Source organism: Lactuca sativa, chromosome 4 (genome assembly GCF_002870075.4).
Source record: "Lactuca sativa cultivar Salinas chromosome 4, Lsat_Salinas_v11, whole genome shotgun sequence".
Classification (NCBI taxonomy): domain Eukaryota; kingdom Viridiplantae; phylum Streptophyta; class Magnoliopsida; order Asterales; family Asteraceae; genus Lactuca; species Lactuca sativa.
Window position 1 is genome coordinate 33,259,521 of NC_056626.2, and position 21,326 is coordinate 33,280,846.

Consider the following 21,326-nt stretch of genomic DNA (forward strand, 5'->3'; position numbering starts at 1 on the left):
TTTCCTTATTTTCAAGTGCTGCCACAACCCATTCAATATGATAGATATGGTTGTTTGTAATGTTGCAAAACTCGTTAGGTATTCCCAGGACGGCCGACTAGCGTCTAATGAGTATTCGATCTAGGTGATGAGCACTCGAATTTGATAAATTATATGAAATTAATTTTAGACAATTATATATATATATATATATATATATATATATATATATATATATATATATATATATATATATATATATATATATATATCAAATATAACAAGCTTACTAAAAATTATAACAAACTGGTTGAATATCAATAACAATTATAGATATTTTCTAAAAACCAAATCGAAATTTCCGAGTTTTCCAATTATTTTCAATTTTTTCTGATTTTGATCGAGTTTGACTGATTCTAAATTTTTTGGACGATTCCTAATTAGGTGCCTAGGCCCATACCCAATTCGATTAATTGGTCGCCTAGGCCATGTTTTTCAACAATGGTTGTTTGCATCCCTACAAACAACTGCTAGCAGTTGACCTCTATATATACCCTTCAAAAAAAAATAACCATCTACTTATATTACCCTCATACAACCTTTAATCCAACCATCCTTCACACCCCTAAAGCAAACATGGAATTTAGAAAAAGTAAGTTGTAACCCGTCTTTACTGCATAACTTGTCACAAGGTTCTTCAATTATAAAGGGTTATAGAATTTCATATCTAAATTTGGAACTATTTTATAACATCCATGGTTCTCATCATGGACAGGAAACACTGGGATGTTGTAACAACCCGTTATTTCAAAATCAGTGTATTAGTATAGATTAACTAGTAACTAGTTATTTTTAAAGTAATAAGGAGAAATTTTTAAATATTATGTACATTTACATAATCGACCCTAAAAAATGAAATGTTAAATAAACTTGCCTGGGATGAATAAAGTGGTAGAAATTATAAAGAACTCCCAAATCCGAGTTATAACGAAGGAGTTATGACCAATCGAATATCCGCGACAAAACCGGCAAATGAAAGTTATAGTATACGCTAAACCATCAAAGTCTGTAAAAAGAACATCAAAATTTGACTTCGTATAAAGAAGTTATGATTTTTCTAAGTTTCGGAATATCGGTAGACAACTAAAAACTCGAAATAAAGATCGAGTGATTTTTATCCGATACAACCTAAACGAGAACGAAGGTCTCATCAATAGTAGTACAACAGTAAAAACACAAACAAAAACGGACTTCAGATGAAGAAGTTATGAATTTTTAACGGATTTTCCTGTCCCGGTCTGTTAAAAATAAAATCAAAATTAGTCGACGAAGTCTGAACGAGAGTTGTAAGTTATATTCTCGCCTACGCGTGTATATAAAGAACATAAAAAACGGAGCTCATATGCAAAAGTTATGAATTTCGGAAGTTTTTGGCTCAAAAACCGAGAAATAGTGGAAAACCAGGAAAATTCGCATGGACAGCATCCAGCCACGTCACCTCGCATGCGAGGCTGACTCGTGCCCCCCCCCCATCTTGTATCCTTCTCTGATTCGTCCGATGTGCGGTCCAACTGAAATCCGAAGAGTGTCAGACGCGCGTCGCCTCCTCCTCGCACCCGAAGCGCAGTCCACTCTAGCTCCGACGCGTGGCTTCGCGGTGGCCCCTTTCGAGTGCGCCTCGTGTCCCCCTCGTCTGCGAGCCGCGTGTCTCGCCTGCCCCTCCCTTCTTATCCTCAACCTCTCGCCCCTATATAAGGATACGATATTTCCGATTCCTACACCTTTTTCACCCCAAATTTCACACTTTTTCACACCTTCTACCCCCACAAACTTATTTACAACCCCCCGAAGCCCCGGTATCATATTCAACACTTAAAAGATATCCTGAGACGCAAGAAGTCAATAACAATAGAGTCTTTCGATTTCCAAATCCGAACCCTCACAAGGCCCGATTTTCAGAAATAAAGCTTTTCTAGCAACGAAGTGTCACTCAATTCTTCACTACTATCAAGTGAGTTTATACCCCTATATTTTCACTATTTTTATAATGTTTTAAGGGGGAAAATACAAGTAAAATAAAATATTTCTCGTATGAATAACAAAATTTTGATTATTTAGTTTATGATTATTATAAACAAACTATTTTACCGGTTCGGAATTTATTACAATAAGAAGCAACTAAACTATAATAGGTATAGTTTAGAGAACACATTCTTTGGTTTCAAGTTTCAAAGTACATAAACATAGTATAATACAAATAGAATACATGATAAAACAATCATCAGAAAACAAATGGAATACTTTACTATGAACTAAACATATAAAACAATCATCAGAAAACAAATGGAATACTTTACTATGAAATACACATATAAAACAATCATCAGAAAACAAATGGAATACTTTACTATGAAATAAACATATAAAACTATATTTTATATAGATTATGAAACTTACTTTTAGTATAGTTATCACGAAGTAACTTCTTATTATTCTACATGTAATTATCAATATAGCTTTTGTAAGACACACTTCAAGTACGTATTTAAGTATAAAACAAAAGTCCTGAAAGTTATAAATAGGGTCTTCTGGAGGGAGAGCGTACTTGTGTATAGATCTATATGGGACTGACAATCTCACACCAGAACTGCTTGCGTAACACTTGTGTAAAACAAATGGATTTTAGTAGACTTTTTTTTTTGCCAAAAACCAATTTGAGCAAAATACATGTAAATGGAAAAAAACACAAAATCTCACCAATTAAAAATCATATAGCATATTCAAGATTTTAAGCTTCTTATCCTCAGATGTAATCATGAGGAGGAAATCCCCTAGTTTAGTTTAAAGAAATAGTTGAAAAAGCACAATTGTTGTGACCAGAAGCCTCGTTGACAATCTTTCTAGGTTGTTGGAGTTCTTGAGTAAAACAAAAAAAAGGTTATATGATCAAAGAATAAAGAATTAGCAACTTGCCAAAATTATTTGAAAATAAAAATCCAAACTTGGGAATCAAAAGGAAAATATGAACCTGGGAAACCGGCAAAATCTCAGTTATGAATTTGCCATATTCCTTGTAACCATGAACAACAAAAAACTATTACACTAAATTGGTTTTTGGCAAAAAAAAGTCAACTGAAATCCCATAACAAAACCCCTAGGTGCCACTGCCATGAAGTCTAAAACTTCAAATAACTGATTTTAGACACCTATACAAACCAACTAAGTCTTAAGGAAAATTTCATTAATATGAAGCAAGATTTGGTCCTCAATCCAGACATTGGACTTGCTCTATAGGGGTGCCAACCACCTTTATCTTCAAACAACTATAGGAGAAATACGAATGATTTCCAAGAATCAAGCACATTTGGAAGATAAGAATGATGTCGAATAAGAAAAATGCATTTGTAAACCTTGAAAAAGCCATATGCATCAGATTAAAACACAATCAAAATAGGATTTTTGTGTACAATGGAGATTGGAGAGAGGACAAGAAAAAGGAAACACAAACCTGATCTACACACAGATGCACACGAGTAGACATATATGTATACCTACATACACAAATATACACATTTGCAAGTGCATACACATATATATACACATAAATACAAATAGATACACACTTACACACACTATTATAAGTTATTGTTAGCTCTAATGACGTCCCCAAAGCCATAAAATGCTTCCTTTAAAGTGTGATAATTAGTCTGATAAGAATGACCTGCAAAGACTAAGTGAATATTAATACATGATCGGATCTCCAGGGTGGTCCAAACGTATATGCGACCCTGGGCGAAAAGAAAAAAAAGGCCCTTCAAAGACAAATATAATAAAGATTCTAAAAAAATATCATTTATTCTTCACTATAGACATGTTCAATTAGTAATAACAAACAAACCAAATTGTTTATCTTTTGAGCTAATTTGAGTTTGAACAAACTTTAGGGCTTAAAAATCAATTAGGTAATAATTTTTTTTATATATATACACTACATAGCCCAAAAAATTTGGGCCCTCTGGAGACGTAGGCCCTAGGCGGTCGCCCGGGTTGCCCACCGTCTGGACCGGCCCTGTAAATCTCCAAAGAAATAAATATAAACACACTAAATCGACCAAAAATGAAATAAAATATATTCTTCTTCGCTAAAGAAGAGAGAACAAACTCTCTGTGTGTGTGTGAGAGAGAGGGAGACAGATAACTGCGACCGACATACGTCCTACCTTTGGCAATTAGTGGTGATGTTGATTTTTTTGTTTCTATAAGTGTTGGTCCATGGTGGTGGAAACGACTATTTAGGAGTTTTCTTTGGGGAGAGACCATAATGGTGGTGGTGACTGGTGTAATAGTTTGGTGTTGTTGGTGTGATTGTGGCTAATTAGGTTTAGAGAGAGTGGAGGGGAGTTGGATTTAAGAGAAAGAACAGAAACATATGAAAGGGGATGAGGTAAATCAGAGTGGAGAAAGGAAGGGAACATACCCACATAACCTTTTTACTCCTTGTTACGTATGTTCATCAATATATTAACAGACCTCGTGAAAACCCTAGAGCAAGAAAGCCTATGAATAGTGAGTAGAGAAGATTATGAAGAAAATGTATATCTTGAATTTATCAGAGATGAAGACGAAGGGATGAGGGAGAATCAGTGTTTTCAAATTTTGGGTTCATTTTCGGAGAAAAAGGCGGAGACCAGGTTAAGATAAGCAAGAGATAATATGAAATATAAAAGACCCGATGAAAATGAAATACGATCTTTTATTATTGCATTACATGTTTATACATGTTGTATTATTTTTTGTACAATTTAATTTAAATAGGGTTAAGTTTAAATTTTAATATTATTTTATTGGTGATTACTTATATTATTAGTTTAATGGTTTGAAGGTTTTAAAAAAAATATTATTATTATATTTAATCTATGTTTAGAAATAATATGATTTCTTTTATAAGATAATAAGATATGTACAAACACATTTTAATATATATATATATATATATATATATATATATATATATATATATATATATATATATATGGTTATGTTATTTTGTTTCTTACATTTATTGTGTAGTAAAATGCATAGACCTGGACAATCGGATGAAATATAATCAATGGTCATAATTTGAGAGTCTATGATATTACAATGGGATAACATGTACGATATAATCATAAAAATTTCAGCATAATGGTATTTTGGACAATTAACTATATCTAAAAAAGAAAATTTTCGGATTTTTAGGGATAATTAATTCTCCTAATTTTAAAAATCTGAAATTTTTATATTAATTCAATTTTAATTCTAATGTAATTTGTAAACATAACCGATTTTATTCCTTCATAATGTTTTTTTGTTACGATGATATTCTTTCAGAATTTTATTCTATTTGAATATTATTGAAGAATAACATAATTCTTGAATCCCCGGTTGAAGAATAACAATATTCTAATATATTGTTATACATTCAAACTTAAATTCAAATTTTACATATTCTAACAGACTAATAGTCTTATACATTTTAATATAATTATACATATTCTAAAAGAATATCAACAAAAATGAACAAAATTCTTAAAAAATAACAACATTCTTAAATTATGAGTGTGATCAATCTTTTATTTATTCTTCAAGTTATTCCTATCATGCCTTCAACCCGTTATTCCAGCCATTCCTATCACAAATACAAAAAAAAAATCGAAGAACGGTTAAAAGCATGTTATTTGCAAATTATCTCACTTTATATATTATGACAAAATACGTATAATATGATAGAATCTATATAATACATTCCGGCAGAATACGTAAAATATATTCTAACAAGATACATAAAATACATTTTGTTAGTTATAGCTTTTAATCGCAAAATGTTTTTAATTTTCCTATCCTGACAAAAAAATACATCAAAAAACGACAAAAAGTACATCACAAAATGTTTTTAATTTTCCTATCTTGACAAATAAGGAGATTGAAATTTAATTTCGTCAGAATAATAGGCATCAAATTGATGAGTGTTACTAACCTCATTCTAAAAGAATATTATGTTTTCTCATTCTATTGTTTATGTTTTGTTATTTGGTTATGTCCATCAAAGACCTATTGAACACATACAAGCATGTATATACACATCAGATATTGTTAAGTGAAACACAAGTAGCAGAATGCATTTCGGCTAGAATATACATAGGATGTAATAAGATAAAGTACAACCAAACACACTAACACACTAATCAAATTCACCTAAAATCAATCATATACAAAATCAATCATGAGATAATACACATCCAACCCCACCAATCAAACAAAATATATTATATCAAGTTCTCTTTTAGAAATTTTCACAAATACCTTACATGCAATAAGATAAAGTGTAGCCAAACACGCTAAAATACTAATCAAATTCATCTAAATTAATCACATACAAAAAGGATCATGAAATAAACAATTAGATTTACAGAAATGGGAAAAGGGCAAAAGGGGAAAAGTGCTAATGCTTACAGAAGCAACAATATTGTACTCCTCAATTGTCTTGCATCTGAATAAGCCACCAATTCCTGTTAAACGAAACCAAATATTATTTACAACCCAAAAATCTAAAAAACCAAGTCAATTAAATTAAAAACAACCATTACAAACTTAGGGATATTTATTCAAATGAATTATAAATCAAATTCATCCACCAATTAATAGTTACACGTAGAGGATGTAAATCAGCCAAAATTACATTAAAAATAAGTGGCATAAGAAATTAATCTACAAACAGTAGCTCACCATGGTGGTAGAAGCTGGCTGACAAATTGAGATACCCAAGAATAGGTTAGAATTAATAATGAATGAAGAAATTTAAGAATTGATTAGAAAAAACATAAAATACACGAGAAGAGTTAGTCAATTCAATTAAAAATCAATTAAATATTCAAGAATCATAAATCATACACCATACTCACCTGGTAATTGGTTCGAATAAGTGGTAAATATTGTTGATTTTTTTCTCGCAACTATCGAACACAAATGCATGTGTCTTTCATATTCAACACAACAAACATTAAAAGGGGTAGGGGTTCCTTTATTGACGATGACAAACTGGTGAAAGGGTTGGTCTTACTGATAGGGTATTAAAATTGATTTCCTGACGGTGGAGAAGGAGAAGGAGAAGCAGCAACACAGGATGATAATGATGATGACGGATGAAAAGGGTCGATGAAGAAAATTGAACATTTAGTCTATTTGTTCCATATTCAATCTACGCATTCATTCTCTCTATTTTCTTTCTACAATTGTAACAACCATACACATATCATTCGTTTCATCAATCGATTTAGGGCTTGAATACGGTACAAATAAAGAAGACAGAGAGAAATTGTGAAATCGATCTATAGGGGTGGTGGGAAGCGGTGAAATCGATTTGGGCTAATGTTCTATATTTATCTTTGCTTTTTGCATGATATAAGGAATTGTTGTTGATCTACCATAATTAACTATGCAAAGACTACTATAATACCCTTAAATGATTTATTTAATGATTTATTTTTTCCTAATTTCCTATTGGTGCATTCATGTAAATAATAGTTGCTAAAAACATTTGAACATAGCTATATATATATATATATATATATATATATATATATATATATATATATATATATGTGTGTGTGTGTGTGTGTGTGTGTGTGTATGTTTGTATTCCTTTTTCTAAAATATTTGTTTGTATATATTTGTATATATTTATATGCACACAACTATGTATTTCTTTTTTATTGTTTGAACGTCCAACTACGTATATTTATATATTTTTAAGCACATATTTTTACATAACTATGTTTTTATAAATATGTATTTAAAGTAAAAAATATTTTTATAAATAGGTATTTTGCATATAAAAATATTTTTTTAAAAAATGTTTATATGTAAAAATATGTAAAAAAAAATTAAATTCGGGATGAATTCGTAATAAAATTTTAAAATTTTGGCCAAATGTATAAATTTATGACCAAATTTATAATAAAATTTAAATTGTAGGCGAAAAGTATAAGTTTTGAAAATGATGAATTGTTGATGGATAAAATGGTTAAAATAAGTACACATGACAATTTTTATTACTTAAATAAAAAAATATATAAAAATGAATAAGGTCAAAATATATAAGTTTTTTATGGAGTTTACCGCTATGTTTTGTCACCAACTAGAAACACACCATATGATCCACCATTCCCTTACATGAAAGTTTTTTTTTTTTTTTTTTTTTTTTTTTTTTTTTTTTTTTTTTTTTTTTTTTTTTTAAATTAAAGGGTTAACCCGAAATTCTAACTCTTTATAATTATAAATGGGTTGGATTGTGTTCAAAATTTTCACCGAGTTTAGTTAAAAACCTTGGGCGGGCATTTTTAGAATTTTTAGGTTATTGCGACGGCAACAGGCGGAGGGAGACAGCGAGACGAAGCTTGGACGACGGTGAGATTGGGGAGGGCACTGCCACGGTGGGCGAGGTAGCAGCCGCAGGCGGTAGTCTGCTCCTCTTTTACTGATTTTCTTCTGTATGCACCTCCCTTTTTTTTCCTTCTAGTTTGCCGTAGACCGTCTCCATTCTTAGGGTGGTTTATTTGTGTTATAATAATTTGTTTTTATTTAGGAGTCGGATTATTAATTTGATATTCTTTTTAAAAAAAAACTCAACATTTTCAATTTTGCTGAAGTTATAGTTGTCTTAGCTATTATCATATCATATATTAGGCAATTGTATAATCCATGAGTTGCGATTCTAACAACTTACTTGTGGAAATTATGTAGTGTATCTTAGATATCAAAACTGTTCTGACTTTTCCATAATCCTCAACTATTTAATATTTGGAATGAATGTTATGCAATTAAATATATAACTTTTTTTTAAATAAAAGTTCTACTTTGCAGCCTTGTGGAGTGTGAGACATGGAGGAAATGGCGAAAGTTCAATGCAAAAGTTTGGATAGAATTAGCGTTCTTCCACAAGACACAATTGAAAACATTCTTACTCATATGCCAATCAGAGATGCATTGAGGACAAGCATTTTGTCAAAGAAATGGAGACATTACTGGAAGGGAATGCCTAAACTTGTATTTGATGACGAGTACTTAAAGGGCATGCCTAAACTTGTATATGATACTCCGTTCTCATATACCTCATCAAGTAGCAAAGAAAATATAAGTTTGTCAATGCCATCTTCCATGTTTTGTTGCTACACAATGGTCCGATATTAGAATTCAGTATCTCTATTAATACCGATGCAAAAATTGTTGATGAGATTGACCAGATAATATTTCATCTTTCAAAGAGCAAAAATATCAAGAAATTCATCTTTAAGTTTTGGTCAAAGTACAACTTCAGTTTAGAATATGTTAAGCGCTACAAGCTACCCTCTATGTTCTTTTCATTGCAAGGACTAGAACACCTACATCTCACACATTGTGTCATTGAGCTTCCATTAACATTTGATGGATTTATTACCTTGAGGAGTCTCGAGTTATTTGATGCCAACATCACTGCACAGACGCTTCAACAGATACTTACCAATTGCCCAATACTTGAGGAATTTATACTGGTAAGCTCCATATTAACCACTTGTGAAAGCGCCTTCAGTTGAAACCTTCTTACAAATGTATATTGATGCAGATGGGATGTCAAAACGACTCTACTACACAAGGAGACAAGTGTACATTTCTTGAGCTATCGGAGCGTTTACCTTTGGTTCAGGTTTTGAAAATCTCCAAGTCTTATATCAAGGTAATACTTAACATGATAGTTTTAGAGTAAATTACACGAATGGTCCATGTGGTTTGGGTAGTTTACATGTTTTGTCTTTTTTAACTCGGAAGGTTGTTATGGTTTGTTTTTTTGGTCCCTGCCACTCTTAAAAAGATTATCTTGCCCTTCCTGGTAATTCTTTTTAATATTTTTATTGTTATTTAAGTTTTTATCATTAAAGAAAACTGGTAATTAAACCACAGGACTATTCGTGTAATTCACTCATGGTTTTATCTCATGCTAGAATATTGTGTTTTAATTCTAGTTTTGGTATTTGGTTGATGCAGCAACACGTTACTACAAATGATATGAAGAAACTCCTCACTTCACTTGTCCACTTGAGGATACTTTGTTTTGATGTGTGTTTTCAGAAAGAAGATGGGCTTTCATATGCTCTCAATGTGATCAGCAGCTCCCCAAATTTGGAGAAGATAAAAATAGAGGTAGATAGATAGAAACTACATGCAATCACATACATAGTAACAATAGATCTTCAAATCTTTTGACATTTTGTACATGTTTTCTGATCAGCTGTGTTTGAACCATGAGCTCTGTGGTGAAGAAACTTGCAATGACTTGCTTGATCTTCAAGACTATTCAGGCATCAATTTGGATCATCTTGAAGAATTGGAGATAACAAATTTCGGTAACTATGATCCAGAGATGGAGTTTCTGAAACTGATCATGGCTAAGTCACCTCTGCTTAAGAAAGCACGAATCAAGCTCAGTAAATCTGTTTCTGTTGACAAAGAAGTTAAGATGCTTCGAGATTTGCTACGATTAACATTTCCACGTGCATCACCAGCAGTGGATATCATTATTGAACGCTAAATTTTAACTTAGTTAAATTTAAGGATTGTTTAAATGTCTTTTTGGGTTGATTACAAGTATTATGACAAATGTTACTTTTTTACCCTCTGTATTCTTGACTAATCTTTTTGATCCGGAGTAAGAAAACACTAGTGAAAGCTATAAGATGTAAATGTTATATAATGATTGCAATACTAAAAACAAAATATGAATACAATCGCGAAGGAAATATTATAACATGTAAACGTAATGCATTTACATATGTATAACAAGCTACTTTTTGTAAAGATTTATAAATATGTGTTCTATGTTATAAACCCGCATCCATCCGTCTCCAATAAAAATGGTTCACGAAGTCACTCTAATACTACTTGTCCTATTTTTTTTGTCGCTGCATAAACCATAGTCCATATTCAAGGGGATTAGGTACCATTGATTATTGAATGCTCTAAAGGATCATCAACAACCATGTCATATTGTTTATATGGATAGGTCAACACCCCTTCAGCATTATCGTTTCCCTTACCGGTGGTGATGGGCTGTATACTTAGTGGTGGATGAAAAGGAAAATTTTTGTGAAGATAGTTTTCAGTAAGCTTTAAATGCTCTTGTTCCTGCTAATGATGGTGACAAGAAAAAAGATAATGGGAAATGGCAGAAAGGGTTGGTTAATGATAGAGTTGGTGAAGATATTGATATATTTAAGATGGTGAAGATGATTTTTTGATGTGAATCTTGAATTGTGAAAATAATTTTTTGATGTGAATATGTGAGATTTGATTCGTATTTCTGATGGGTATTTTTGTAATCTGACACAGAGGAAATACTCCATTCTATAGCCAATAGTGCATGCAAGAACAATTGAGCATGATACCCTTTGAAGAAGAGAAACGACAAAGATACCTATTGAGAAAATTTTTTGCTCTTTTCTCTTTTATTTTAACTTTCTTCGATGTTGTTGTTTCTTTTTGATGCCATCATATTTTGAGTTTCTATTTGTAATGAAAATACTCAAGTTACTCATTGTGGTAAAATTTGAGTTTATATATATATATATATATATATATATATATATATATATATATATATATATATATATATATATATATATATATATATATATATATATATATATATATATATATATATTATTAGTTTATGTTCTTTTAAGCCTTTTATAAAAAAAAGGCAGGCAAAAGATAATGTAAACCGATTAGAATCCAACTTACAAACTACTTATTAAATTATAAAAAATTGACTAAGATACAATACAAAATAATTAACACACATTAATGAAATATAGAAATATTACATGATATGAATTAGGTTTATGAATTAACATACAATAGTATTTTTTTTAAACATTTTTTTGGTTACCAAAACAATTATGAATGAGTCTATTTGGGTAAATATGATTATAAGGTTAAATATGATATTTTGAGAGTTTATAAATGATATAGATGATATATAAAAGTCAGCTTCATAAGAGGGTATAATAGTAATTTGATAAAAATAAGGACTTAAAATGATTAAAAATATGTTTAAAAAAAAGTCTTTTTTGGGCAAATATGATATTTTGGAAATTTATTTAGTATATACTACATTTATAGCCCACGTTAAACGCGGAAAACGCATAAAAAACATATAATCGTTTATAGATATTGTATAATGATTATAAAAAAATATATAGTTATTGGTATTATTGAAATGTGTAGAAAATACATTGAAAACGATAAATATATATAATCATTGAAAGATCTCTTTGTAGACATCATTTTTTGTTTTATTAGTTGAACGACTTTCCTCGTCTCATATAGTTATGATATTTATATATTTATAAGCATTTTAATTAGACGTTCCTTGCATAATAATGTTACCTAATTTAAACATATATTGACAACCAATATACTGTTTTTTCTATTGCATTAAATATTGACAACTATTTCATTTATTCAAATAAAGTTATGTAATATAATTTATAAAATGTTAAATGTTATATAGATTTAATTTTAATATATCATCAATGGAGATTCTTTTCTAAATCATGATTGATTTATTTTAAATTGATTATAAATATAAATGCTAGCTTTTATGTTTGTTCTTATTTATTTAGTGTTCGCAAGAACTTTGCATTAGTTTTGGCGCAACTTTGAATAATTTTAGTATATCATCAATGTAATTTGATATATCTGTCAATTATATGACATATCAAATAATGACATTTCATTATTATTGTGATAATTTAGTTTATATATTGTATTTTCACTAATCTTAACGGTCTTATTTTTTATAATAACCGTAACGCTTTTACTAAATGTATTTTTTACAAATCTCCTAATATCTTATAATTTTTATCTTACTTTATAATTTTTCATAACTATGTTATTTTCAAGATTGACTGCTTTAATAGTGTTTTTTTTTCAGTCTATTCAATTTTATATTTTATTGTACAACATCATTGTTTGTATGTATTCTGAAATTTCACTTTAAAAATGCTTAATGTTTACACCTTGATATTAATTTTTTTAATAAACTCATGTAATAATTATGGAATATATATCTCATTTTAATTAACATTCACTTGCTTTATTATATCAAATTCCTCATTAAACGGATATACTTTTGGAAAATAATAATTATAATAGGGCAACATTATCTAAGACGTAAATGTTTGATATACTTTTGGAGAAAAAAAAATCAAGATCATTAAAAAAAATTTATATAAAGAAAATACAAATTTAAATTTGTTGAAATTATGGATGAAATTACTGGCGAAAATTTATTTTGGAGGGAGTTGTATTTTGTAAGGTATAATAATATTACAAAATTTGAAATATCTATATTTGTTGTGTAAATTAATATATTTTATTGTTACTATACAAAGATAAAAAAGTAGGTTGATATGATATACAAAAACATAATAATTTCAATGATATTTTAAAATTATGCCAAAATTAACCGAATTCTTATGACATAAAAATTAAAAAAAAAATCATAATCATCTCTAATATATAAAAGTAACATTTTCGTAATTAATGTCAGTTCCCAAGATAGTTAATTTTTGTTTTGTTAAATGTACCTAATATCTTTTCATGTTTATTTGAAAAGTTTCAGAAAAGTAGTGAACTGATTTCATGTAATTTGTGACAAAGAAAATCGAAATATATGAATACATACATTTGATATAGGAACAAAAAATAATCGAAAAAATATAAAAAGCGAAAGAAGGTACTGACCTTCTAGCGCACAAGAGCGAATGTTTATAGTAGAGAATGATGATGGAAGTTATAAGCAATATTAACGATGTTGTAGGAGAAGGTTTGAAGAAAAGAAACGATTGAAAATAAATGTGAGTCGCGGATTCAATGATGAATCGTATATGTATGTGATAATTTGAATATAATTTTTCGGTATTAATGATTTCCTAATAAAAAAAGATTTTATATTAATGGTTTACTAATATAAACGGATTTATATTAATGGTTGATATTAAGCCTTGATTGAAATGATTTGCTAGTAATATGTTTTTAAAATTGACCATATTAAAATCTTCATAACTGAAAATTCAAGATGTAAAATATGGAAAGCTTTCATTGGAATTAAATACATTCAATTTCAACGAATGGAAGTTATTGATTGATGATTGGAAAACATTTATTGGAATTAAATACATTCCATATGGGGAAGATGATGTCAGCAATTTGATCTAAGGGCGGAAAAAATAAGATTGAAATACAATCAATGGTCCAGATTATTTAAGATGATGTCATAAGATTTCTCTTTTAGTAATATTTAAGATATATATATATATATATATATATATATATATATATATATATATATATAGATATATATATATATATATATATATATATATATATATATATATAATATTTAGAAATTTGATAGGACAAATATGATATTTTGTTGTTTATTTAAGGTATATATTAATTTTCACCATTAAAAAAATTATTTGAAAAGATTAACCAATAAAAATAAGGAAAACTTCAAGAAAAACTTTCCATTTTAGCATCATAATCGATTGAGTCATTATTTTTTATTGCAATTAAGCAAGAATTTGACAATTGTTCACAATTAAATCCCAAAAAACGGCAACTGTTTACAATTAAGTTTAAAAACCGGCAACTATTTATAATTTTGGGTCTTTTTTATCCCGGCCAGCCAGTAGCTTTTGGTTTTTATCCTGATAACTATCCATGAATCGAATACTAGTGTTTTTTTTCACAAATGTAATCAAAATTTAAGTTAGTACAATACAAAATATGCACTAAGTTAATCCAATACAAAGTATTAGATGATAGTTAGTCCAAACCCCTGACCTTTGATCATATTTGTGAAAAAACAGTGATATTCGGTTGATGATCGATTTATTGAGGTAAAAACCCAAAAATTATCGGTTTATTAGGGTAAATAACTTATGTTGTTGGTTTTTGAGAATTAATTGTAAACAATTGACAGTATTTTAGGCTTAATTGCAAGAAAAAAATATCCAAACTCAAATGATTAGAAGATCAAAATATAAAGCCTTTCTTGAAATTTATTTGATAAAAAAAAATTAAAATTTACTTTTGAAAAAGACAATTGTGTTTCGATAAGGCCATCTGGAGTACTCATCACTAACCACTAATGTGGTGGGTGTCACCTCATCACCATATCTAACCACTAAACACATGGTATACCTACCACTAAAACACCACTCTACATCACTTTTTTATTTAAAATTAGATAAAAAAAATACAATAAAAACAAAGATTTTTTATAAACTACTTTATCATTCATTAAAAAAAACATTACATTAATTTTAAAAAAAAATGCAAAAAAAAGACCCATATTCCTAGGTTTTTTTTTTTTTTTTTTTTTTTTTTTTTTTTTTTTTTTTTTAACTAGTGTTGTTATCAAGAAAAATATATTATAGTTTACTGCTTTATAGACATTTGTTTTGATAAGAAATACATATTAAAGTATCAAAATATATGAAAAATTTTTAATATACCGAAGGAATAATTTAGTAAATTTAATAATTATTAAAGATATATACTAGAAAGAACAAAATAATAAATTGCAATTCAATTTTTTTGGACTATTTGGTTTTTATTTTATAAACCAAACCAATCCGAAATTCAAAATAATAATTTGGTTTTGTTAAAAACCAATCCAAAAATCCGAATATCCGAACCAAATAGTCCGATTCAAATTGTCCAAATAAGTGATTAGATTCCATCTGAATAGGTTTTCAGATAATATTAATAGGTTTTCAGATAATATGTTTTTAAAATTCTTATTATTATTAATGTATTTACGATTATTAGATAATATTAATAGGTTTTCAGAAATATAAAACAAGTTTGGCTTCATGGCTGATTGAGGAGAGGGGGAGGAGGTCCCAAGTTCGACTCCTCCTCCTTTCATTTTCTAGCAATTATATTATTTTAAAAAGAATTTCAAAATTGGTCCCTGTGGTTTACCAAATGACACTGATTCGATCCCTTATATAATTGAAAAGACCAAAATGCTCTTACGAATTCAGCCCTAGCACCTGAAAATTAACGAAGTCAGTAAAAAGGACCATCTGTGTAGATTTTGCAAACCACAGGGACCATCTACGTCAAAAAAATTAACAGAGACTAAGTTTGTGACTTTTGGTAAACCATAGGGACCAGTTTTTTCTAAAAAGATTAACCAATAATTAAGCCCAAAAAACCGACAGTTTTTTACAATTAAGTCCTTAAAAACGACATTTGTTTACAATTAAGTCCCAAAAGACGAAAATTATTTATAATTTTAGTTTTTACCTAGGTAAACCGATAATTTTTGGATTTTTACCCCGATAACCGGCCAATAACCGATTACTAGTGCTTTTTCATAAATGTAATCAAAATTTAAGTTAGTACAATACAAAATATGTACTTAATTAGTAGAATGCAAAATATTAGATAATAGTTTGTCCAAACCTCTAAATTTTGATTATATTTGTAAAAAAGTACTCATGATATGTGGGTGACCAATTTACCGGGATAGAAAGGCAAAATTACCGATTTACTAAGATAAAAAAAATAAACATTGTTGGGTTTTTTAAACTTAATTGTAAGCAATTGATAGTATTTTAGGCTTAACTTAATTAAGATTAGGCCTGCCAATGGAGCGGGTTTGGAGCGGATCGACCTTGATCCAAACCCGTTAAGCAATTTTCAAATGATGATTCAAACCCGACCCGTAACCTGTAGGGTTTTGAATGACAAAACTCCTACCTTTATCCAACAGATCAATGAATTTTAACCCTTTTACCCTATCCATTTACAATATTAAGTTTAGGCTATAATTATTCATTAAAACACATATAACATGATCACTAAAACCAAACAACATTCCCTCCAAAACAAACATCAATTATAGCTATATAAATAACAATTTCAATGTATTATGATTGTGGAATGTAGATCACTCAATTGCACCTTTTTTTTCTTCTTCTTGAATCTTGGCTGAAACCCTTTTCTTCTTGCTCTTTATTCTTGATTGTGGAATATCGATTTTATAGTCGATTTCAAAAGATTATAGAGTCGATTATATTGAGAGTCAGCTGCAATTGGCCATTTGGATTAGGAACGAAACTAGAAAGTTGAAGTAGAACGTTTAACAGTCTAACTTCTCGACTCTTATATGTGAAATTTGATAAATGTATTATTACTTATAAATAATTAATTTATATTTCAAAATTTTAGATAGGACGGGTCATAAATGGATCGGATTGATAGTGATCCATACCCGACCCTTTTAATAAAATGGTTAATGGTAATGAATACAAACCCATTATTTTTGCATGGTTTTGGAGCGGATCATGATAAAAAATCACTCTATTGACAGGTATAATTAAGATCAAAATGTAAATATTTTTCTAAAGTTTATTTAATAAAAAAATTAAAATTCACTCTCACTTTATGAAAAAGAGAACAATGGTTTGATAAATGATAATTAAAAGCGTCACTTTTCAAAAAGCACTTACTTTTTCAAACTCCTTTTTAGCCCTTTTGAAAGCAAAAGGACAAAATTCCCCTCTCTTTTAACCTGACGTTGCTTCTTTCTCCATAGACCATACTCATTGACTGGGGCTTTTTCTTCTCCATTAGCGCTGCTTCTCCTAATCTGTTCTTCACCGTCGACTCCATCTTCTTCGTCAATCTGCTTCCACAATCGATTTCCTGATTTCGAACTGCAACAATCGATTTTTTCGGGGGAAAAAAATCAAGATTAGAACAGAAAGGAGGAGCATGTCTGTTCATCGTCTTGTTTTGTATCCCATCACGCCTCCCTAAACTTCCCGCGCTGATCAATAGCAAATCCGCATCCAGAATTTGACATCAAACTCACTAGTAAGTAATTTCAAATTATTGTTTCCAGTATAGTTGCTGAAGCAAATTATTTGTAGTACTTGTTGCTGAACCAATCTGATTTTCTTTTTATAATTTTCGCTTAAAGAACGATTGCAAGAAAGGTTCACTAGCTGTTTGATAAAATGATAAAATGCCTGAGAGAAGTGTCTCGATTTTGGGTTTCCGGGTGCTCGTTGCTGGCTGCTGGTGCTCTGTTCATTATAGAGTTGTATGGGAAGTAGAATAATGATATGACAATCTATTAAACTCTATCAAGTTGGTATTGTGTATGCCAGAGATGAGAATTAGGGCTCTCGTATGAGGATGATCATTTTTAATTTCAGTTGGTATATTTGTTTTCTAGTTTTATTAGTTGACTTTTCCTCAGGTGGTCCTTTTTTGATCAACCAATTCCTATTTGTTTGATGTAAGGATTTATATTTCTCTTTGATGTTGCGATCAATATGTATGGCTATTTTGGGAATGAATATTATTCAATTAAATCTCTTTTCTTTTTTCCTTTTTAAATTGTACTTTGCAGCTGTGTGGAGGCCTGTCAGACTTCAAGAAAATGGTGGAAGTTCAATCCCAAAGTTTGGATACAATCAGCGCTCTTCCTCAAGACACAATTGAAAAAATTCTGACTCATATGCCAATCCAAGATGCATTGAGGACAAGCATTTTGTCAAGGAAATGGAGACACTGCTGGAAGGGAATGCCTAAACTTGTATTTGATGACAAGTACTTGAATACCTCATCATGTAGCAGAGAAATTAGAAAATATAAGTTTGTCACTGCCATCTTCCATGTTTTGATGCTACACAATGGTCCAATATTAGAATTCAGTATCTCTATTAATCCTGATACAAAAATTGTTGATGAGATTGACCAGATAATACTCTATCTTTCCCAGAGCAAAAATATCAAAAAATTCACCTTTAAGATTTGGTCAAATGACATCATGGGGTTATTCATTTTTGAGGACTACAAGCTACCCTCTGTGTTCTTTTCATTGCAAGGACTAGAACACATACATCTCACACGTTGTGTCATTGAGCTTCCATTAACATTTAATGGATTTATTATGTTGAGGAGTCTCAACTTATGTGATGTCAACATCACTGGGAAGACGCTTCAACAATTACTTACCAATTGCCCAATACTTGAGGAATTTATACTGGTAAGCTCTATATAACCACTTGTGAAAGCGCCTTCAGTTGAAAACTTTCTTACAAAGGTATATTGATGCAGATTGTATGCCAAGACATCACTTCTACTCCACGAACCAAGTCTACATTTCTTGAGCTATCCAAGTGTCTATCTTCGGTTCAGGTTCTGAAAATCGCTAAGTATTATATCAAGGTAATAAATACTTAATTAACTCGATGCTTTTATCTCATGCAACAATATTGTGTCTTAATTCTAGTTTTGGTATTCGGTTAAAGCAGTATGCTGAAGACGACAGTATGCAGCAGAAACTCCCCACTTTACTAGTCCACTTGAGGATTCTTTTTCTTGATGTGTGTTTTCTGAAACAAGATGAGCTTTCGTATGCTCTTAGTGTGATCAGCAGCTCCCCAAATTTGGAGAAGATAAAAATAGAGATAGATATAAAGTATAAGGTGTGTGGTGAGGAAACTCGCAATGACTTGCTTGATCTTCAAGACTATTCAGGCATCAATTTGGATCATCTTGAAGAATTGGAGATAACAAATTTTGGTAACTATGATCCAGAGATGGAGTTTCTGAAACTCATCGTGGCTAAGTCACCTGTGCTTAAGAAAGCACGAATAAAGCTTAATTCAGATGTTTCTATGGATAAGGAAAATAAGATGCTTCGAGATTTGCTGCGATTAACATTTCCACGTGCATCACTAGGAGTGGATATCATTGTTGAACGATAATCAATTATATGTGGATGTAAAATACATGTTATGCATTTAGCCACTTTTTTTTTAATGATATGTAAATATGTGTTCTATGTTATAAACCCACATCCATCGGTCTCCATTCAAATGTGGTTGACAAAGTCACCCTAATACCCGTCCTATTTTTTGTCACTCCATAGTCCATATTCATCTCACAAGAGAAAGGGGATTAGGCACCATTGATTATAGAATGCTCCAAATTTTAAGGGATTTCATTTCTTTAAACTTGAAACATTAAAAAACTGTCTTTTTTTTTTTTTTTTTTTTTTTTTTTTTAACTTCCATATAATAATAGTTTTTCCCTCATTTAAAAAAGGTCTCTGAAACATTTCAAAACCCCATTGCTAATCTTTTGGTCTAACCAATGTCTTCAATTTCCTCCCATAGAAGATCTAATAATAGTTTTTGCAAATTTCTTTTATAGTCTTATGTATCTCAAACCCAAAAACTCTGACATGTACCACCATTGACCATTTACAGAAATCACTTATCTGAAGTTTTCATTCCTCAAGTTTGCCGTATGTGAAGGTGCATGTCAAGACTTCGTCGATTTTGATCTTCAATATACTATAAGGGTTACTTTAAAGTTCAAACAACTAAAATCAGGTGTTTCTTTAAATTGGGATAACAGAAACAAATTGTAACTTCTAGCTTCTTGCTAGCTTCATCCAATACTCCTTACTTGTTGTACAAAAAAATGTTGTCTTTAATATTTAATTGACAATGTAACATAAATGGTCAATGTGGTTTACCAAATGTCACAAACTCAGTTCTTTCTAATTTTATTTGACGAACATGGTCATTGTGGTTTACAAAACTTGCATGACCAGTTCCTTTTGCTAACAACATTAGTTTTGGTCGGTTAGTGTGAGGGTAATTTGGTCTTTTCAAGTTGTAGGGACTGAGTTTATGATTATGAGCATTAAACCATAGGGACCATTTATGTAATCTTGTCTATATTTTGTGTTTATGAGTTTGTTGCTTTCCACCATATACTTTTTAAAATGTCACTTTGAACTTTATAAAATGTCATTTTCACCTATTTATTTTCTAAACTTTTGTGTTTATCCCCATGATTTATATAATTTGTTTTTCTTTAATAACTTTCATTCGTTAATCTAAAGAAAACTATTTTTTACGTGCTTATATTTATATGTGTGTAGGTATTAATTCAAGGTGGTCAACGTTTCGACGTAAATTGATAACTTCCGTTTCGTTAATTTTCTTTTTAAAAAAAAACTTACTTATTTTTTATGCATAACATCGGAACTAGAGGTACATGGAAACATTTAAAACAGAAGCATAAAGCTTAGTGAGTTCCCCAAAATACCACATATCATACATGACATCGGGCCCCACCCATATATCGGACCTGATCCAACATAATGGGTCCCACCCATATAATGGACCCCGCCCACATAACGGGCTCCGCCCTACATACAAACATGC

The 21,326-nt window shown here is 30.0% G+C and overlaps 2 protein-coding genes across 3 annotated transcripts; both read left to right on the top strand.

Moving 5' to 3' along the window:
- Positions 1-8,233: 8,233 nt before the first annotated feature.
- On the top strand, positions 8,234-10,744 carry LOC111896458 (F-box/FBD/LRR-repeat protein At1g13570). The gene is given in 6 exon segments (XM_042901818.2): positions 8,234-8,507; positions 8,881-9,197; positions 9,200-9,548; positions 9,620-9,730; positions 10,039-10,194; positions 10,283-10,744. Coding segments are annotated over 5 exon segments (1,215 nt in total). The 5' UTR covers positions 8,234-8,507; positions 8,881-8,898; the 3' UTR covers positions 10,583-10,744.
- A 6,916-nt stretch (positions 10,745-17,660) lies between these two features.
- Positions 17,661-19,996, top strand: LOC111896523 (F-box/FBD/LRR-repeat protein At1g13570). Of its 2 annotated transcripts, XM_023892503.3 has the most exons (5): positions 17,661-17,949; positions 18,056-18,376; positions 18,491-19,129; positions 19,201-19,311; positions 19,398-19,996. In XM_023892503.3, the coding sequence occupies exons 3-5, from the start codon at positions 18,521-18,523 to the stop codon at positions 19,851-19,853; spliced, it is 1,176 nt and encodes a 391-aa protein (XP_023748271.1). In that variant the 5' UTR covers positions 17,661-17,949; positions 18,056-18,376; positions 18,491-18,520; the 3' UTR covers positions 19,854-19,996. The 2 variants fall into 2 exon arrangements, with proteins under 2 accessions (XP_023748271.1, XP_023748272.1); XM_023892504.3 differs by lacking the exon at positions 18,056-18,376.
- Positions 19,997-21,326: the final 1,330 nt, after the last annotated feature.